The 20,258-nt window shown below is 48.1% G+C and overlaps 1 protein-coding gene across 1 annotated transcript in view; it reads left to right on the top strand.

The window, feature by feature from the left end:
* Positions 1 to 18,885, top strand: part of FLVCR2 (FLVCR heme transporter 2) — a 51,852-nt gene extending 32,967 nt beyond the window's left edge. The window contains exons 4-10 of the mRNA XM_032405638.1: positions 6,481 to 6,548; positions 8,010 to 8,113; positions 11,160 to 11,270; positions 12,400 to 12,505; positions 12,655 to 12,766; positions 13,354 to 13,409; positions 17,091 to 18,885. Coding sequence (XP_032261529.1) covers positions 6,481 to 6,548; positions 8,010 to 8,113; positions 11,160 to 11,270; positions 12,400 to 12,505; positions 12,655 to 12,766; positions 13,354 to 13,409; positions 17,091 to 17,171 — 638 coding nt within the window. The 3' untranslated portion in view covers positions 17,172 to 18,885. The remainder of the gene's footprint in view (positions 1 to 6,480; positions 6,549 to 8,009; positions 8,114 to 11,159; positions 11,271 to 12,399; positions 12,506 to 12,654; positions 12,767 to 13,353; positions 13,410 to 17,090) is intronic.
* The last annotated feature ends 1,373 nt before the right edge of the window (positions 18,886 to 20,258 follow it).

The following is a 20,258-nucleotide window of genomic DNA, read 5'->3' on the forward strand; positions in this document are numbered from 1 at the left end:
TGAGGATAGTGGTGATAACTGGGCAATGATCCCAGTCTAGAGGCGGGGGAGAAAAGCAACTCTTCCTCTTCCCCTCTTGCATGGCTGGTTGCTTATATGGTCTTTAATTTGGCAGAGTGGTTTTAATACTGTACTTCTGGACATTCATCTATTTGGTTAAATGATAACACAGGAAATAAATAGGGAAGCACTTCTGGAATGGTAGAGTGAGGACCTTGAATAATTTGTTCTTCCATAAAGCAACAAGTACACTGGCAAACATTGTCAAAATCAAATTTTCAGAACTCTACAACAAAGGTTTGCAACAATCCAAGGGACATTTATTCAAGAAAAAAATGGCTGAATAATGGCAAGAACAGTGAGCTTTGTGTTTTAACTTGCCCTATTCCGATCCGCCTCTCCCAGTCTCTGTGGTAGCCTTGACAACCAGCAGCCTAGCAGCCATGGTAGTTGTGAGAACCAGCAGCCTCACAGACACTTGATGGGGCAAAAACAATTTTGGAGCTCCCCCAAAAGCCCCATTCCTAGGTCATTATTTGATATCTGACAGTTCTCTAGAAGAGCCCCATTCAGAGGACTTGCTTTTATTTAACCTGACTCAGAGCTTGCTCTGTGGGAAAAGCACTATTTCCAGGGCATTTGTTGAAAACAATCACTGTTTAGCATTGTAGCTGCCTAAGGTAGAATACCAGTTGGGGTAAACAGGAAGCTGGCCAAAAATCTTGAAACAAAAATCTAGAGAATGAGATGGTCATAGGGGCTTTGAAAAGCTCTGACATATTCTTAGGAATCTAGAAGTCCGCGTCCACATTACCAGGAAAGACCTGACAAAGCCCTAAACTCTCACCTCTGGCTGACCTTGAGGCTCTGTGCAAGGAGGAAGTGAAGGCTAAGGCAGAGTTGACACCTGCCTGCTGGAGCATTGAGGGAGAAGCCCAACCCCCACACAGAGGAGGTCCTTGGCAAAGGTGGAGACTTATTGGTTTAAGGTATTTAAGGGAATCTCTGTCTAATCATTACCTCACCACTAACTGATGAAGCAGAAACTTCAGCGGCTGCACATGACAAAGAATACAAACTTTACAAAATTAGTCCAGGAGAGTCACTAAACAAATAGCAGCAACAGCAACAAATCCTGAAGAGGGAGGAGAATCTCATTTCCAAAGTTGACATGGTATTTAAAATGTCCAGCTTTACCAAAAGATTATGAGACATGCAAAGAAATAGGAAAGTAAGACTCATACACAAGGGAAAAAAAGCACTTAATAGAAACTCTTCCTGAGGAAGCCCTGACGTTAGACATAATAAAGATTATAAATCAACAATATAAATATGTTCAAAGAACTAAAGAACCCATGCCTAAAGAATAAAAAAAAGGTGGAGAATAATGTCTTACCAAATAGAGAATATCGATAAAGACAGGAATAAAAAAGAACCAAATAGAAATTCTGGAATTGAAAATACACTAACTAAAATGGAAAACGCACTGGAGGGCTCAAAATCAGATTTGAGCTGTCAGCAGAAAGAATCAGTGAACTTGAAGATAGATCAAATGAAATTATCCTGTCTGAGGAACAGAAAGAATAAAAAATGAAGAAAAATAAGCCGAGCCCCTGAGACCTGTGGGAAACCATGAAGCAAACCAACATATGCATACGGGAATCTCAGAAGGTGAGGAGAGAAAGGGTGGAAGTAAATTGTCATTTAAACTGGGATAGCATTAGCCAGAAAAGCAATTCTCTTCTGAGTCTCTAGGAGCATTTGACTCCATTGTATAGATAGAATTTATTAATTTTTTTTTTTCTCAAAGGCCTGGGTTTATTCCAGTGAGAGAGAGTTAAACTAATCTGGATGTTTGCATATATTTCATTAGAGTCAGAAAACCACAAGCCTTTTTCCATGATAGATAATTGGACTTGGTGACTAAGCTCTTGACCAACAAGGAAATGGTTTTTAGGCTTAATCATAGATTTGGAAAGAATTTTATTGAGCCATTACTGTGTGTCAGGTACTATGTTAAGTGCTTTACATGGATTATCACATTTAATCTTCAAAACAAACCCATGACATCAGTTCTTAACTCCATTCCATTTTATATATGAGGAAGCTGAGGCTCTATTTAGTTCTGTGCCCACAACTGGAAAGCTAGCAAGCAACAGAGCTTGGATTTAAACTTCTGTCTGTCTGATGCCAGAGCCCATCTTCCTAACCGCCATGCCATTTTTGCCTCCCTATGGAGAAAGGAACATCTTAGAGACAGAGACAGAGCTCTTTTAAGCCCCACTTGTCTGAGTGGTCTTTGGGTCTACCTAGGGGAGTTAAGTAAGTCCTTCTTCAGATTCAATCCTCCAGACCAGTTGCCTGGGAGTTGCCTTCTCCTAAGATGCAAATCTACTAGAGTTCCGGGGTTTTTGAAGCAGGATCAACTTATATTGACCAGCCATCTTTGGGATTTAGAAAGGATGGGGTCTTGACTTTAGCATCTCTCTAAGGCTTAGAGGTCATGTAAAGGCAGTGTTTGGGACTCAGTCCACCTAAGAATCACTGCTCTCTTCCAGATTAAATCTTTGCTTCCAATTACAAACAAAACCCTCTATAAATTCAGCTAGATGCTTTGAAGCTCTCCAGAATGTCCCCCATCCTTCCTGCAGTTTCAGGTTGGGCTTTGAAGAAGGAAATAATTCATACTTTTTATATTGTATATATGATGTTCATATTTTCCTCTGAATTATATGCACTTAAGAGCATGTGGCTTGAATCGAGCAGATGATAGCCTTTCACGGGCACATTTGCTGGACATGGGTAAATACATCTTTGAGTAAGAGCCTTGAATGCTGGAGTGGTGATTTCAGAGTTGGCCCATAAGGAATAAGAAGTCTGAGTTTTGATGTCAGCTCTGCCAATTACTGAGTGTACCTCCTTCACCCATCCTTTGCCCATGAAATAATAATCTCAGAAAATAAGAATTAAATTTGCTTCCCATTGGAGTGCTCTGAGTGGAGATGAAAGCTTTTAAAGCAATTGCAAGTAGATGCTGCATGAATCCACATTGCTGTTGCATTGGTAAACTTGATTTCCTACATTCTTTTGTTGGTCTGAACTGGATTTCACCAAGTAGGGAGTAGCTCCCATGTAGCTGGTGGGATGTCCAGTACTGTCTTTTTAGTGGCTTTCCAAGTGCTTCTCCAAACTGCTGAGTCAGCTGCCCAGAGCGGAGCCTGGTGAGGGCTTTGGAGGAATTCCAGGGGCTTTTACTTGTAGGCCTCTGGTCATACCCTTAGTGGTAGGTTTGAGAGATAAAATTAGGGCTATCCAGCTAAATTTGAATTTCAGGTAAACAGCACATTCTTTTCAGCATAAACGTCCCATGGAGTATTTGGGGCATATTTATGCTAAAAAAGTGTTACCTGAAATTCAAATTGTAACTGGATGGGTTGTTTTTGTTTTTCTTCTAAATCTGGCAGCCCAACTTAGAGGGGAGGGGGCAGAGATGGGGTTTGTGTTTGATGTTGCTGAAATATTATAGGAATAAAAAACTGCCTCTTCCTCTAGTAAAATACCACCACCACCCACCCCTTCTCCAGGTTTGGCAACGCAGGAAGACCCAGGGCTGGAACCAGACTCTCTACAGGTCTGTCAGAGTCTGGGGGCAGGACGGGTCTTAGGATGTTTATCAGCAGAGGTGGGAGGGAGTGTGGGGTAAGAGAATAACCTTTCTTTGGCTACCTTCTCCTTGAGTCCCTAGGCCCTGCTTTCACATGGCCTCCTCTACTGCCTTATCAATGGTGCAACAATTGCCATGTTGAAAAAAGTTGTTGAAAAGGCTCCTCTTCTAAAGAATGTCCTCAAAGGGAATACTTTTCCATGTTATCCCCCAGCCTTGCCTTCAGCTATGCTTCTGAATAATCTTCCAGTGGTGGGCATCCAAACTCAGAGCCCAACACTGGAAGATTATCACCTTCCCTTGGGGCTTTCAAGGGCTTTACTACTGCCCACCCCCCATGGGTTTAGGGAGGGTGATTGTGCCCCCTCTCAGATCCTGCTTGAGAGTGGGCATAATATCCTTCTTGTAATTTCCTGGATCTTTGCTGCGGTGAGGCTGGCCCTTTAAAATGAAGGTTTACTACACATTCAGGAAGGACCCAAGGGAAATGAACACAGAATACCCAGAACCCAGAGATAGGATCTGGGATCAGTGTTTCCCAAGCTTGCCTGATGATAGACTCCCCTGGGGTGCTTGGTTGAGTGCGTGCCTGGATTTCCCTGCCTTTCTTCTAGAAATTCAGTTTCAGAAAGTCTGGGTAAGGGCCTGGGAATCTGCTCTTAAAAAGCATTCTAGGTGATTCTGGTTTGCAGCAGGGTTAAGCATATCTAAAGTAGGTGTGTTATGGGTCATTCTCATGGTCTTGAAGCCCCTTCGCATCCCAGTTGCCACCATGTTAACCCCAGCACCTGGGAGCCCAGGCCTGGTGTTGGATCTTCCGGATTCCCAAGGTCATTTATTTCTGAACTCTACTGAGTCTAAGAAATGACCAGGGTTGTTGTTGTTGTTGTTGTTTAAGTGGGCTCTACACTTGAACGCAAGACCCTCAGGTCAAGAGCTGAGCTGAGATCAAGAGTCAGACGCTTAACCGACTGAGCCACCCAGGCGCCCCTGTTGTTGTTGGTTTTTTTAAAAATATTTTATTTATTTATTTAAGAGAGAGAGAGAGAGAGAGAGAGAGAATGTTTGAGCGGGTCGCGGGGCGGGGGGACAGTGGCAGAGGGGGAGGGACAGGGGCAAGAAGACTCCCCACTGAGCATGGAGCCCAACACGGGGCTGGAGATCATGACCTGAGTTGAAATCAAGAGTGTAACACTCAGCTGACTGAGCCACACAGGTGCCTGCTGTTATTTTTAAATTACAGATTCCTAGCTCCATTCCAGGAGAATCAGATTTAGTAGATCCAGGGTGGAGCCCAGGAATCTGCATTTTTAAACTCTCCTGCACTTAACTTTGTGTCTCATTTCTGTGGGAACCTGATAAAGGGAGTAAGTGAATGGCATTTAGGCAGCATCTCATATGATAAAGATGACCTCGTGATAAAAGTGACTATCTGGACTGGGGGACGTTTTCATATCTGGTAGGAGGCCATTCTTTGTGCTTCTCTGAGTATGGTGACTCTTTTCACTGACCTGTCCTCTAGGGGGCCCCCAAAGCTATGCCTGTGGAGACGCTACAAGCAATAGTCGCTCCTGTAAGGTGTTAAACCAGGGTGGTTGCCATACCCACATTGCCCCGCACCTGTGCCATCACCGTGGGGCCAAAGAGGATAATTTCTGGATGGCTCCACGGTCTGGGGTTCGTGGGAGAGGAACCCCTGAGGCTGCCCTGCTCTCAAGCTGTGTCCTGTTACTTAGAGTCTTCTAAGTGTATCTAATGTCGTGTGCCATGATGGTCTTGTGAGCCTCAAAATTAGTTAAAATTAAAAAGACCCCTGGTGAGCATTATAAAGTGACTTTCTGTATTTGTTTTTAAACTCTGTGTGCATTTTTTTCATCTATAAAATGGGGATGATAATATTACCTACCTTGCTATGAGGATTGTAAGGTACTTACAACAGTATCTAGTACATAAGTATGTGCTACTGCCACCCTCCTCCTCACTACCCTCCTCCTCACCATCATCCTCCTCACATCCTCCTCCTCCTCACCATCCTCCTCACCATCATCCTTCTCACCATTATCCTCCTCACCATCATCTTCCTCACCATCCTCCTCACCGTCATCCTCAACATCAACATCAGCATCTTCATCCTCATCCTCATCATCATCATCGCTGTTGGGTCAGTTCCAGTCTCATCTTAGCTATTAGCTGACTGTATAGCTCTGGACAAATGGCCTCATGGATTCTTACAGTATATTCTAGGTGCTCCATTTATTCGTTGGATGAATTGATGAGTTAGGAGAGTCAGCTCAATGCTCTTTAGGGTCCTTTCTGGTTTCAGATATAAGATTTTGTGTGATATTGGACCAAGAAGAAAGCTGAAGGAGGAATGGGGACAGAAAAGAGAAACCACCCACAGAAGGAGTGATGTGGGGGTCAGAGGCCTGGAGCAGTCTGGAGAGGGAACAGGTCATCAGGAGGAGATGAAGGTGTCCAGTTGTTCTGCTGACCCTGTAGGTCAATAGGTCAATGCTTGAGAAGAATGTAGATGGTTCCGACCTGGGAGTAATGCTTTCTAGAGCCTTGTTTCCCGGGCAGGCTTAAAGGCATCAGAGGGCAGTGGTGTGGGCTAAGAAATGGTTAAAATGGTTACTTTGGGTTGTTTTGGAGTCTTTGACAGAAACTGCAGAGTAGCCTCCTACTTTCTGAGGACACCACTCACAATGGCAACAAGGATGAGGATTTCTGACCTCCCTACCTGCCAGGGGGAGAAGTTAGCAATGGCCCCAGCAGAAGGCTGCTCCTAATGCAGTGTGTCTCCCTCCCTCTTTCAGGTCTGAATGCTGGTGTTTTTTATGCCTTGTCCACTCTGCTGAATCGCATGGTGATCTCGCACTACCCGGTAAGGTAGTCCCGCGAGCATGCTGGACCTGAAGAGCGTGAGATTTCTGTCCATCTCAGCAGGACCTGGGGCAGCAGTTAGCTCTAGTCTCCCCGCCCCCCCCCCCCCCCCCCCCAGCAGTTCTAGGCAGTGTGGTATGGTGGTATGCTTATGGGATTTGGAGGGAGACAGCCCTGGATCTCCCCTGGCTCTGGTGCCTCTAAATTGTGTGACAAGCTGGTTAGCCTCTCTGAGCTCTCATTCTCCTTCCTGCAACAGAAACATAATTACTTATTGAAAGATTATTTTTTAGGATTAGAAAGTAAATAATACTATGTATGTGTGTGTGCATATATATTCATATGTTCCATGTATGTAAAGCACATGGCATGGTGCCTAGCAATACAGTAGATAAACATACAGACCTATAGATCATGTATGAAAGATTTAATTTGTAAAATAGGGGCAGAGTTTAATTTTGAACTTTTAGTTGCTCGACTGAAAGCATTTCTTTTTTTTTAAAGATTTTATTTATTTGTCAGAGAGAGAGGAGAGAGAACACACGAGGAGGGGGAGGGGCAGAGGCAGAGGGAGAAGCAGGCTCCCTGCTGAGCAAGGAGACCGATGCGGGACTCGATCCCAGGACCCTGGGATCATGCCCTGAGCTGAAGGCAGGGGCTTGACCGACTGAGCCACCCAGGCATCCCTGAAAGCATTTCTTAAATATTTCCAGAACCAGCAAGGGCTGGATCCTGGGAGTGGGATACTGTGTGTCCTGGAGTCGGGAATCCCAGGTCCAACCCCCTTTTGAAAGGACAAGGGTCTCACACTTGCAGAGGTGGTAGGCCACTGTGGCTAATGTGTTCCAGTTTTGGAGTTTGATAGGTCTGAGTTCAGATCCTAGCTCTGCACTTAATAAATGCCACATGACCTCTGGCTAGCAGGTTAATCTCACTGTGCCTCAGTTTTTTTCATCTGTAAAGTGTAGAATATTGATTTCTAACCTTATGGTGGGGAATTTTGAGAAGTAAATGAGATGATATAATGGTTATCTTCCCATTCCTTTTGGCACTAATAGCTCAAAAAAAAAAACAAAAACAACTAAGTACAGAATATTTGGATATATGTATTTCGGTCTCCCCGTTTGTGAAATGGGGATAATGATAAATAAAATAAAAGGATTGCCGTAAGGATTAAATTTAAAAAGATCTACTTCAAATTGGGTCTAGGACAGTTTGGTTGACCTCAGCATCCAGGATCATCCGCACACATCTGGGTTATATTAGATTGGGAGGAGCAACTATTCTAGGAGTCTCTCTCCACTGGCAGCTTCTTAAAGGCCATCTTGCCCTGGTACGTTCAGAGAATAGGCTCTAATGAAGCCTGAGTTACTTGCCTTTCCCCTGTCACCTCCTGGTGACTGTGCTCTGTCTGGTGTCTTGTCCCATTGCTGGGTGATCACTGGGGCTGTGGTTTTCCCAGGGGGAAGAAGTGAATGCTGGAAGAATCGGCCTGACCATCGTCATTGCAGGAATGCTTGGGGCTGTGATCTCAGGCATCTGGCTGGATAGGTCCAAAACCTACAAGTAAGTGACCTCCTCTTGGACTGAGAATTGGGGACCCATGTTTTGAAATGACACATTCCTCGGCAATATGACTCCAAAGGGTTGGGTGCAGCAGCTGGGGGTCTCGGTGGTCTTCACATTTATCTTCTCTAAGCCTCAGTTTTTCCATTTATAAAATGAGGGAAACAGTACACATTCCATGGGGGATCTTGATGAGATTAGAGATGGGAGGACAAGAGGCCTAGCACAGTACTCTTCCCCATCGCCCCATGTAGTTTGCAGAAGGGGCAAATGAGGGAGAAATGAAAATGAATGTAGAAAAATGCCAGCAGTTGGAAAGTTTATGGAAACCCCAAAGAGTGGCAATGAGGAAGTGATCCCCTGCCCCATTCCCCTGGCTCCAAGGGGCTAACCAAGGTGTCTGGGCTTCCTCTGGCTTACACTGTATCATCTTGCAACTGCTTATATCTCCTTTGTAAATATTGTGATGTGCTTTGGACCTGAATGCCCAGTGTGTTTCCAGGAGCTCAGAGCAGTCTTTCTAAGATTTTAGCGTATGCCAGGCTAACCCAGGACGCTTATCAAAAATAGATTCCTGGCCCCCATCCTCATGGATGCCAATTCAGTGGGGGAAACTGCATTTGTAAAGAGCAACCCACCCAGGGCCTCAAGTCAATAGCCAGGCTTAGAAAAAGGCTCTGGAGAATCGAGACGCAACACCCTTCCCTTCTTGTTGCTTCTTTCCAGTGCTGAGCATGCACTGGGTGCTCAATTAATACTGGTCAACTGGGTAGCTGCCAGGTTTGTCCTACACTGGGGCAGGGCAGCTGCTTTGTTGAGGCCTCCAAAGCTCCCCGTGTCTGGAGGCGACAGACAGTGGCAGACCTGTTCTCTGCCACACAAACCCGCTTCTGTGAGGCTCTGGTCAGACCAGGTCTCACTCTGGCTGCCCCAGACAAAGGCCAGTTGAGGTCATCCCTGGGGATGTGGTCGCCTGGCTGAACGCAACGTGGAGCCTGGCGTGGCTTAATGACTGCTGGCAGAGCTTGGCTGCCATCTCGTCTCTGCCATGTGTCAGTGGCCTGCTTCGGCCAGGCCTGAGAGCAGTGAGGACTGGCCACCCCCAAACCGGCAAACAGCAGTGTCCCTTCTCCCAGGGCTTGCTCTGTGGCGGGAGAGGGGAAGGATTGGAACGACAGCTGGGCTGGGATGTGGGCAGCCAGATGGCTGAGAAGAACTAGAAAATATAGGGAAAGGGCTGAGGGCACACTTCAGAACGTAGATGCCACCGTTTGCCGGCGTCACTGATGTCAAACTCCTGCCTTCAGCATGAGATGCCCTTCACCCTGCACTACGACCCGGACAGAGAAAGGATGCTCTGTGATCAGGGCATTTTGGTGCCCGTTCTCTTCTCCCCGCGGCTCCCAGATTTGTCCCGTTTGGTTTGGAGGCTGGAAATTGGGTGGGTCATATCCCGTTATTTGAGGCTGGGACTACTTACAGTTTTTCTAAATGGGCCAGTGGTTTAACATGAAGCTATGGTTAAGCAAATATGGCAAAAGAGGGGCTTGTGTGGCTGGCAAAAGAAACTGGTATCCATGAAGTTGCCTTCTGTGGGGTGGGTGGGACCAGATGAGGGTGCAGGATGGAGGACAAGGAAGCCCCTCTGCCTTCCGCAGCTGCTTTGAAGCCCCAGGTGGGAGGGGCCTCCTCTGCATCCTCTGGCTTTGAGCTTTCCCGAAGATGCAAGCCTGCAGCGTGTCCGTGTGTATTAGTGTATTAGGTCCTGTGTGCAGCAGTAGAAAGAGCAGCATAGGTTTCAGATCCCAGCGCTGGGTCCAAATCCCAGCTCTGCATTTACTCATTGAGTGATTGTGAATAAGTAACTTAATTGGTCTGAGCCTCAGTTTCCTCATTTGCAAAATTAGGGATAGTCATCCTTTTCTTGCAGGACTTTTGTCAGGCTTGAGTGCAATAAGAAATGCATGCGAAGTGCTATAAAATAGAATTCCCAGCACCCAATAAATGCGGGATTAGTTTGATAAAAGCACAGTGTACGTCTGCTGGCGCCCCCACCGTGTTTCTTGTTTCAGGGGGGATGTGGGAAGGCTTTCAGCTTTCAGCTTTCCATCTCTGAGTCCTCATTTTGTGGCTGTGGCAGGCGGGCAGAGGGATGTGCGGAGCCCGCGGCCTGCCGTAAGCAGGACAGGGAGAGGAACACAAGTCCAGCTGCAGGGGTGAGGCTGCAGCAGAGTCACGAGTGGGCAACATGGGAGGAGAAATGTGGGGAGGGCTGCAAGCAGGGTGAACCCCAAACAGAAAGCAGCAGGCTGCTGATGGTCCCTCTGAGGGGACTGGCAAAGGGGAGTGTCACGGGGAGTGGGCAGAGCTTTCTCACTTTGGCTTGGGAGTCAAGCGCTTAGTTCAGGGCTGGAGAATGTTCTCAACTTACTTTCTGCTGTCTGGAGCAGAGTAGTTCAGGCTCGGTGAAAACTCTGTGCTGCACCTGCGCCGGTGGCAACAGGAAGAACTTCGAGATGACAGAGAATCTGAAAGTCAGCTCACTGCCCCGCATGGCCATGGGCTCTTGGGGCAAAGCAGACCAGCAGAATGAGGTGGCTTCTGGGGTAGTCCCACACGCCATGCTCCCTGACAGTAGCTGATACTTGTTCTGTGTTTATTTGGTGGAGGACAAGGAAGGGAGAGTGTTGTGCCCTTCTTGCTTGGGGTGCAGCTTGATATTGTTGAGCGGGTTCTGCAGGAGTCGAACACACATATGTAGCAAGAAGGCTTCATCCTCTCCTGATCCTCCCCTTTGTAGCACTGGCCAAAGTGTAATTAAGTAACCATTTGTGTGATCATTGGTTCAGTGTCCATCAACCTCATGGACAGAAAGTTCTGAGAGCAGATGTCCCAGCACACAGCAGAGGGCTTGACACATAGCAGGTGCCCAATTGATACTTGTATAATGAATGGATGGATGGATGGATGGGTGGATGGATGGATGGATGGATGATCCTGTTACAGTCAGAAGTGTATGACTCAATGTCTTTGCCTCTGCTTTTAGGGAGACAACCCTGGTGGTCTACATAATGACGGTAGTGGGCATGGTGGTGTACACATTGACCTTGAACCTGGGATATCTGTGGGTCGTGTTCATCACCGCTGGCACAATGGGGTAAGTTTGACCTCTGACCTGTCTAACTGGAAAGCAGCGTCCCATGGCTCCTAGAGCTGCCGACATCCTTGGAAGCAACACTGACCCCTTTGCTGCCTTCTCATTGACCTCTGGAGATGTGGAAATCGTGGCCAGAGGTCTTGTTTACTTACGGCACTTCAAAAGGCTGCCCAGGCCTTCCATGCTGTTGGGATGGAGTCTGTCCTTCACAGACCTCAGGGAGGCTAGGAAATGTTTAGAGTCTTTTGTAGCTCTGCCTGGGACAGTGCGGGGTTGGAGAAAGTGCACAGGGCTGGGAATCAGGAAGTCTGGGTCCTGGTCTTGGTTCCACTGCTGATTTTTAGATGACAGATGCATCACTTAACTGCTCTGAGCCTCAGTTTCCTCATCCGTAAATGAAGATGAGAGTGGCCTGTCTTGTATAGTTGTTGCAAGGAGTGAGAGAGAAATAAGTGTGAAAGCAGCACGAAGTGTGGTACAGATATAAGAAATTAGAGTTGGAATTTTCTGGACCTGTTGTATGAGAAAGCACAGGAAACAGCACACTTTCCACAGGGGTCTCTGCTTAGCTTCACATTCCAGTTATTTTCCTGTGGGCACTATATGAATGTATGTGTGAGAGAGGAAGACAGAGACAGAGACAGACAGACACTCAGTCTTTCTCAGCTGGTGACTCTCCAGAGGGAAAAAGGAGGACTCTGAGATCCTCCTTCCAGGTCCCAGAGAGCATGGAGAGGCTGTTTAGGGTCCAGGGACTTCCCACTCCCAGCACAGGGCCTGGGGACCCATGACACAGAATTTCTCAGCTGAGGACTGAACACTGCAGGCATCCCCCATTCCCTTCTGCCAATGTTGACCCTGTCTGTAATTGATGGCTGGACATAGAAGAAGCAGGAGACCCTCGGGGGCTCCTGAGCACGAAGCCTACATATGAACTTCTTCTTGACCTGCGGGGGCCTCTCTTTCCTTGGTATGGCCACCTGGGGGATGGCCTGATTATTCAAAGGCCTGGAATGTCTTGATGACCAGAAACAAAACAGGAAAAGGAGTTCTAAGGGAGGAGGTGGGCTCCTTATCCTTCTTGCTCTTGAATTTCTCCATCACCTTGTTTCTGTGATCTGGTCTTCAGCTTCTTCATGACTGGCTACCTCCCGCTGGGATTTGAGTTTGCTGTGGAGCTGACATACCCAGAATCAGAAGGCATGTCGTCTGGCCTCCTGAACGTGTCTGCCCAGGTAGGGCTCTTATTTGGTGGTGGCCCCAAAGCAGTGGCTCTTTGTTTCCTACTTGATTTGGCTGCCACAGGCATTGTATCATGGTAGCTCAGTTCTCTCATGGGCTAGTTGGCCGGGCCCTGTTTTCAGTCTTCTTTGTGCCTTTGCAGGTATTCGGGATCATCTTCACCATCTCCCAGGGCCAGATTATTGACAACTATGGAACCATGCCTGGAAACATCTTTCTCTGTGTTTTCCTCACCCTCGGAGCGGCCCTCACTGGTGAGTTGGGGCCTCAAGACAAGATGATGCTCACTCAGGCTGCTCGTGGGGCTTAGGCTGTTGGCAGTTTGAGACCTCAGTGTTTTGACTGATCATACAGATTGGGGGTACACGTGCAGATGGGCAGAGGGGAAGGAAATGTGTTTGAGAAGCAGTAGCATGTTTGGGTGGAATGAGCCTGGGATTTGGCGCCAAAAGACCCTTTTTTGCATCCCAGACTGTGACACTGACCTCCATAGCTGTTTGACCTTGGACAAGTGGACCAACTTCTGGAAGGCTCAGTTTCTTAATCTATAAAATGGGAGTTGTTGTAAGGATTGGAGCAACATGTGCAAACTCCCTGGCCAGTATAACTGATCTATAAATGAAAGCCAGTGTCATCCTTGGCTTCTGCCTGTAGGGACATCAGTGATCCCCAGGCTTTGTCAAGTTGGTAGGTAGAACCTCCATCTCCCTGGAATATCTACAGTAGGTCTGAGATACCTGTGACCCTTAGGAAAATGAGGGCTCCCTCTCTTGGGTGAACTTCATCATTGGTCTCTTGTTAATTGTGTCTTTGTTGTTCTTTCTCAATCTCTTGACCTCAGCATTCATTAGGGCAGATCTTCGGAGGCAGAAAGCAAACAACGAAACTCCTGAGAATGTGAGTATGTGGAAGCTTTGAGAGCTGGGTCCCAGGGTTTGTTTGAGGATGTGGCAGCATGGGTGGGCCCCAGGGGTGGGGGGGTGCTCCCAGAGTGGACTGGTTCTCTGGAGGCCGTGAGACCAGCTCAACTCGCATAAACATGGCGCCCAAGAGTTTCCTGGGTGGGTGTTCAGCATGGCTTTTGTGTCTGCTCTTTCCCGGACTCTTCTGCTTCCTTCCCTTCTCCTGGCCTCCCTGCTGTGGTCCCCAGAGCACGTCACTGTTGTCACAGTCTGCTGAGCATCGCCCACTCCTTGGATCCTGAGACAAGTCCTGAGACCCTGGCTGCACTGCTTTCAGCCTGGGGTCAGTGGCTGGAGAGGAAAGGTGGGAGCCTACCTCGACCACGGTGGTGGTGGCCCCGAGGCGGTGGTTCTCCTGGCGTGTTACAGCCCCTTAGGCAGTGCCATGGGGATGGAGGGACTGGAGCCCGTGCATTTCCAGTAAGGCTCTAAACGGGCAAGTCAGGGAGTAGGAGCTGATGGTGGCAGAAGGGGGAGGACTAGGAGTATGATTTAGAACAGAAAAGAGTTTCCCATCTGCTTTAATCAGCTAGAGACTATTCTAACCAAAATGTTAGGTATCAAATCTGAGCCAGGATGAAAGCAATTTCAAATCTGAGGAGGAAAAGTGGGATATTACTTAAAAAACAAATAAGCCACCCAAAACCTATTACAGAGGGAATACATGTTCTTTGTAGGAAAGCTAAAATACAGAAAAGTATACAAAATTTAAAAATCATCCTGTAATATCATCACCTAGAGATGAAATGCTGTTTTTTTGCAATTACTTATATGTGTATATCTACATATAATATGTGTATATATATATATCTGTATATATTTATACATGGATATGTAAATATTTTTAAAACAAAAATGGAATCTTCTATCTGCTTTTTTACTTGTGAGCACCTTATCAGGTCATTTTTCTTTTACAACATACTTCTAATTACAACACAGTGTTTTAATGAGTGCACATGGGTAAACCATGATTTAACAGTCTTGCTGTCTGTGGACATTAAGGTTGTTCTCAATCATTGTTACAAACAGTATCATGATTAATGTCCTGGAAGCTGAATCTCTGTGCATGTTCTCAAGCACAGTATTTCCTTGAGAAACGGATCAGTGGTCATGCATATTTTGGAGATCTTGATATGTATTGCCAAACTGTTGTTGAGAAAGGAACTACCAACACTATCAATTTATATTGCTATAGCTCTGTAGGAGAGCCAACACTGAGGCTTTATCATTTTGGAAAACTTTGCCAATTTTCTAAGGCAAAAATGGTATGTGAAAGAGTTATATTTAGTATTGTAAGGACATATGTTGGCAGATGGATGATAAGCTGTCATTGATTATTTGTCTTCTGGTCTCACACTCTGGAGTTGGCAGGCTGCAGCAGGTAGCATGTGGAGGGCGGAGCCTCCCACAGGAAACTCAGTGGGGAGACAGGGAACGCAGCAGAAATGCTGTTCTCTAGACTGGTGTGAGGACCCTGGCGTTACCACCATGAGGATGGGCTTTCACTTGGGCCAGATACAAGGAGACATAAGGGTTTGGAATATATAGCGAGCCTGGCAAAAAGGTGCCTATAATAGAACAGGAGAGATTTCTCGTGAGAAGGTTTCAATTTGGAATGTGACACATTGTATCAAGTGATAGGAGATTTTGCTGTTTACTTTGTCATCTGTGTTTATGTTGGCAGATACAGGCAAACGGGAAGAAAGAAAAGGTCACCTATAATCCTAGCACCTGGAGATAACCTAGTAACATTGTAGTCCATCGTTCAGGGTTGTTTTCTGTGGGTCTCCTGGTGCAGGTGGGGTTCCTAGCCTGCTTGTTTACTTAACATATTACAGGATGATTAAGGTAGTTTGACAACCTTTCCACAGTTACATTCTACCACTTCATATCTACATATATGTATTTCCATTTCCTCTTGTTTAATATTTAGGTGGTTCCAATATTTCACTGTTCTTGCAGCCGTATCTTGGTGCACAGGGACCAGGTTTGTTAATTGAGCTTGGAGTTGTTGGCTCAGTCATCTTCTGTATGGAGTATTGGAAATAGCACTGAGTAGGAGTAGGAGACAAATCCGGGGATGGAACTCCAAAGTCTGTGTCCCTGGATGACTCACCATGTGTCTTTGAACCTCACTCGCACCTGGGGAAGCTTCTGGTTATGGGAAGGTCAGAATCATGGTGGGCTCACACCCAGGGAAGCCAGGGCTGTCACAGAGCTTCCCTCCTCTGGAGCCCACCATTACATACCCCATGGCAGCCAGCATAATTGAGACCTGGCCATGGGTACAGAAAGTCATTGTCAGAGCCAGCTGAGGACAGGGTGCCCAACAGATGTGGCCAGAGCTGCTCTTTCTAATCAGTGAGATACACAGTTCTGGTAAAAAAAAAAAAAAAAAAAAGAGAGAAAGACAGAATGTCTAGCTTGGGGCTAATGACTAATCTAGATGATGAAAATCTTGGTTTGGGGGTTTCCGTTTTTCTTCCAGTTGGTAGTTCTCGGCCAGAGACAGTGGATGTGCTTCTGTCCCCACTAATCTGTTTCTGGCTGTGATTTCCAAGCGCTGGCTTCGGAGGGAGCAGGCGTGTGTGGGCGTGCACGTGTGTGTGAGCGAGAGGAGAGAGGCTGCTTGATTGACTTCAGCAGGCTGCTGGTGGCCTGAATGAAAGCTACTCACGGCTGAGGCTGAGCTGGTGGCAACAAACTGGCAAGAGAATGGGCAGGTTGGGTTTCTGCAGCTGTTACCGCTGCTGCGGGCTAGCCCCAACCCAGTCCCTGGGGGGGGCGGCGGGGCGAGAAGCACCATTTGTCCAGTTGGCCCTGGGCCTGTAGACATGCTTCTAGCTCTCGAGCGGTGATGGCGCAGTGCTGTGCCCCTGCCAAGGCCTCCCCGCCAGTAGGTACGTGCTTGAGGTAAGAAGCACGGCACGGCATACCCCTGGGGCCCCACAGGATCGGTCCAGGCCCGTGCTTAATTCCAGCCCCACCTACACAAGCGTGAGCCCGAGGACTCTTCTAATCCTGGGCCATCTTTCCCCAACAAGGTCAAACCAGACTGACCCAAAGTCCTCTTCTCTAGGCATTAAGTATATATACACATTTTTAGCCATTGAGTTTATGTCCTGCCTTTATAAAAATTCTCTCTGCTGCCTCCATTCCCTGCACATCATAATAATATTCCTCATCCAGGCGGCTGCCTCCAAAGGAAGGTAGTCAGAATTTCTGTGGGCGTTGTGGAGTTGGCACTTCGGATGGCACCTGGTGGTCACCCGGGGCAGTTTCAGGCCGCCAGAATGGGGAGGGCGAGTGGGCTCTGCTGCTCTTCCAGTCCCGAGGGGCTAGCGGGGTGGGATGGTTTGTGGTGGCCGTGGCGTCACAGAGAGCTGGACTTTCTGGCTTCTCTTTGATGACACGGTGAGGGTGTGCGTGTAGAGGGCACGCCGGCAGAGGCGGGGAGCTGCTGTCCTGCTGCCCTCTGTCTGCGCTTGGGCTGCTGAGGGGCCTCCGGCTCTTGGCTTTCCCGCCGACTGCGGTCCCCGACGGGCGGCTGTCCCAGCCCCGGGTGGAGCCCTGCGCCTCTTCACCGCAAGGGCTGCCTGCTTGTTGTGCCTTGCAGAAACTCGAGGGGGAGGAGGAGGAGGAGGAGGAGAGCAACACCAGCAAAGCGGCCACCACTGTGTCTGAGGAGCACCTCTGAGAGAAAAGGTGGCGGCCAGCGCTCCCCACCTCTTCGGTCAGCGCTCGCTGCCGGCACGCGGGTCTTCGCTGGAGCAGCTTTTGGAGGGAACCGGCTGGAATGTCTGTGGCTCGGACGGCAGAGCCTCTGCCTCCCGGGACCCTCCCAGGAGCTGGCCTGGTCTAGCGGGGGAAGATGGCACCTTTCACCGAACGCACGCTCGATACCCGCCCCCTCCCCCGGCAGGCTGAGGGAGCTGGTGTTGGGAGAGACTGGTGGAGAATGGGGGTGCCTTGCCGTCCCCCTTCACCTGCATCCCGCAAGGAGGGAGCCTGCAAAATTATCACGGAGAGAAAGCTTATTCAGGATATTAACTTTTTCTAGAATGGCAAGACCCCTGGAAGCCCAGTTCTACGGAGAGGCAGCTGCTCTGGGTGAGGGTAATTTGGGGCTCATCACACTGGCTGCTAATGTTCTGGGGGAGAGAAAGCGCATCAGGAAACATCAGAACAGACCCATCAGGACTCGGCCTCGCTTCTCCTGCCCTAAGCTTGGGGTCTGTTTCCAGACCCTTTCCTGAGAGCTGATCAAACCAAACATCAATAAACTTGACAGAAACTTTGCTGTGGCCGTGAAGGAGAAGCCCGTCGGGGAGGGTGACGTGCCTAGGTGTGGGAGGGCACTGGTGAAGGCCTGAATTTGGGAACTGTGGTAGCTTGATTTGGGGACAGGAAGGTTCTTTTCTACAAAATCTCTGCCCAGGACTTCTGTGTGTGTGTCGTCACCTCTGATGCCTTCATGGGGACCCTGCCTTGAGAAGCTCTGCCGTCCGCCTCAGCGCTTCCTTTCTCTGAAGGGAGGGAAATCCCAGCCAACTTCCTGTAACCTTTACTGAAAACTAACCTTGTTTCATTCCACCCTGAGAAATCCACACTGCTTCTGAGAGAGGAGAGGAAAGGGGCAGAAGGAAAGGTGGCCCTTGAAATGGGCATTGAGTCTGCTTGAATTAAGTGCCTCCTGCCTCTGGAGGGGATCGTATTCGCACACCCACCCCTCCTCCCCATCCCCTTCCAGCAATCTTTTAACAGATATTGTGAATTTAAAGGGATTCCCTTTAAACCAACCCAGGGTGACCTCCTTGCCTGCCCAGCCTGCTGTTTGGCTCTACTCACGGGCTGGGGTAGTGTCCCCTGAAAATAAGACGTTTTAGTAATTTCTCCTGCATTGAGCAGCTGTGATCATGACCATGGTGCTGTTCGGCTGTGACCACTGCCCGGTCTCGGCATCCAGGGGCAGCCTGGGTTGGCAGGAGGGCCAGGGTGCTTGGGCCATTGCCCGAGGGGAGCTGGGGATGTGTGTGTGTGTGTGTGTGTGTGTGTGTGTGTGTGTGTGTTTGTACAGACATTCCGGATGTTCTGTATGTAAGAGAAGTTCACACTTCTGCTGGGGGGAGTGATGGGGGGTGGAAGAGAGGTGGAGAGAAAGCATGTCTTGCTTTTTGATAAGGAGAAAGGTGTTCACTCTTCAGCTCCTTAAAACTTTTTAACAAAATGTTTACCAGATTATTCATTCCTTTATTTTAAAAGCATAATTTGTATTTTCTACTTGTAATACCGGATGTTTTAAGACAATAAAAGACTCTCCAAGTGGTCTGCCGTGTCATTAGGTGGGGCAGAGGTGTCTTTCGGCAGTCCCGAGATTCTCACTCATTTCTGGGGCCTGGGCCGACGGTACGGGAGGGGCCTGGGGCTAGAAGGAGCAGCTCCCGGGGCCTGCTGCAGAGGCGGGTCCTCTGTTTACACAGATGTGACCTTCCCCGTGGGCTACTTTTTAAAGACAAGGCTGTAAAAGTGAACGTGGGCCTGTGCGGGGCCTTGCACCTCACCGTCCCGCCCGTGACCCTGCCTGCCTGCCTTTCGGGCTGTGTACGCATGCAGACAGTCCACCCCGGGTGGCCGCCCGGAGCCCGCTGTGGTTGCTGGCTCGGCCTCACAGTGCGGCTGGCCTGTTTGTTCTATGACTGCACCATCCTGCCTTGGCCATAGTCCATGCTTTCGGCCTCTGCCGTTCTGTGTGGCCATTTTTTCTTCGGAACTGTCCCACCTACTGCCACTTCTCCCTTCCCAGGCGTGTTCGCCTTATGCTGTGGCTTGGGCTTGCTGCTGCTGTCAGTTTTCTGTACGTTTCTTTCTTAGTAAAATGCACGGTGCCTGTGGCATTCTGGCCCCATTATCTGTTAGCAGTTCTCAGCTGAAGAGAGACTTGACGAGTTCTACTTTAAATCATCTCGAATGGGAGCCAAGCCTGGCTGTTAGAGAATGATAATATTCATGATGTGTTCTATTCTAAACCATCTCTTTAGATCCTTTGGGTCTTGTCTTTGCTTATCTGGAATTACATTTCTATGACGCATGCTTAGAGGATCCAAATCCAAACCATGCATGCTTTCATTCACTTTCTAAGGTGGGCTCCATGTGGATCTACACTCACATGCTAACTCTCTAAGATCACTGCTTTTCTTACTATCTCTTGACAATAGTTGGTGAGTGAGGGATAGTCCGTACCACTGAGCTATTTTTCTAGATGTAGTGTTGTGGGGATGAGGCTTGGTATTGCTGCAACCACTTTTGGCACCATAAAAGGAATCCAGCCTGAGGATGAAGCCAACATAGGAGGGCAGGGTTGAGTCCTGATCAAATCATTCCCGAAGACTATAATCTCCTTAATCTTCAGTTTTGTGAGCCAATATTATCTTTATTGTTTAAGCTAGTTTAAGATGACTTTGTTCCTTTCACCTAAAGAGTCTTAACTGATAAAATTCCTAATGCATTTAAGTATCAACTTCAAGCTTCCTGTCATGCCCTTGCAAGTCCCCTGCCTCCCTTCCTGACCTATCTCTTACCTTTTGCTTCCTGACTTTACTACGTGGATCTTACCCCTTGAACAAGATGGTTCCTACCTTCCAGATGCTGCTCCCTCTGCCCTAAATGCCTGCCTCATGTATGAAGACATCTGATACCTGGGCATTCAAGGCTCAGCTCAGATCCCACCTCCTCAGGGAAGCCTTTCCTGACAATCTAAATCATCCACCCCCTACCTTCTTGATCA

The sequence above is a fragment of the Phoca vitulina genome, unplaced genomic scaffold (genome assembly GCF_004348235.1).
Source record: "Phoca vitulina isolate PV1807 unplaced genomic scaffold, GSC_HSeal_1.0 scaffold7, whole genome shotgun sequence".
NCBI lineage: Eukaryota > Metazoa > Chordata > Mammalia > Carnivora > Phocidae > Phoca > Phoca vitulina.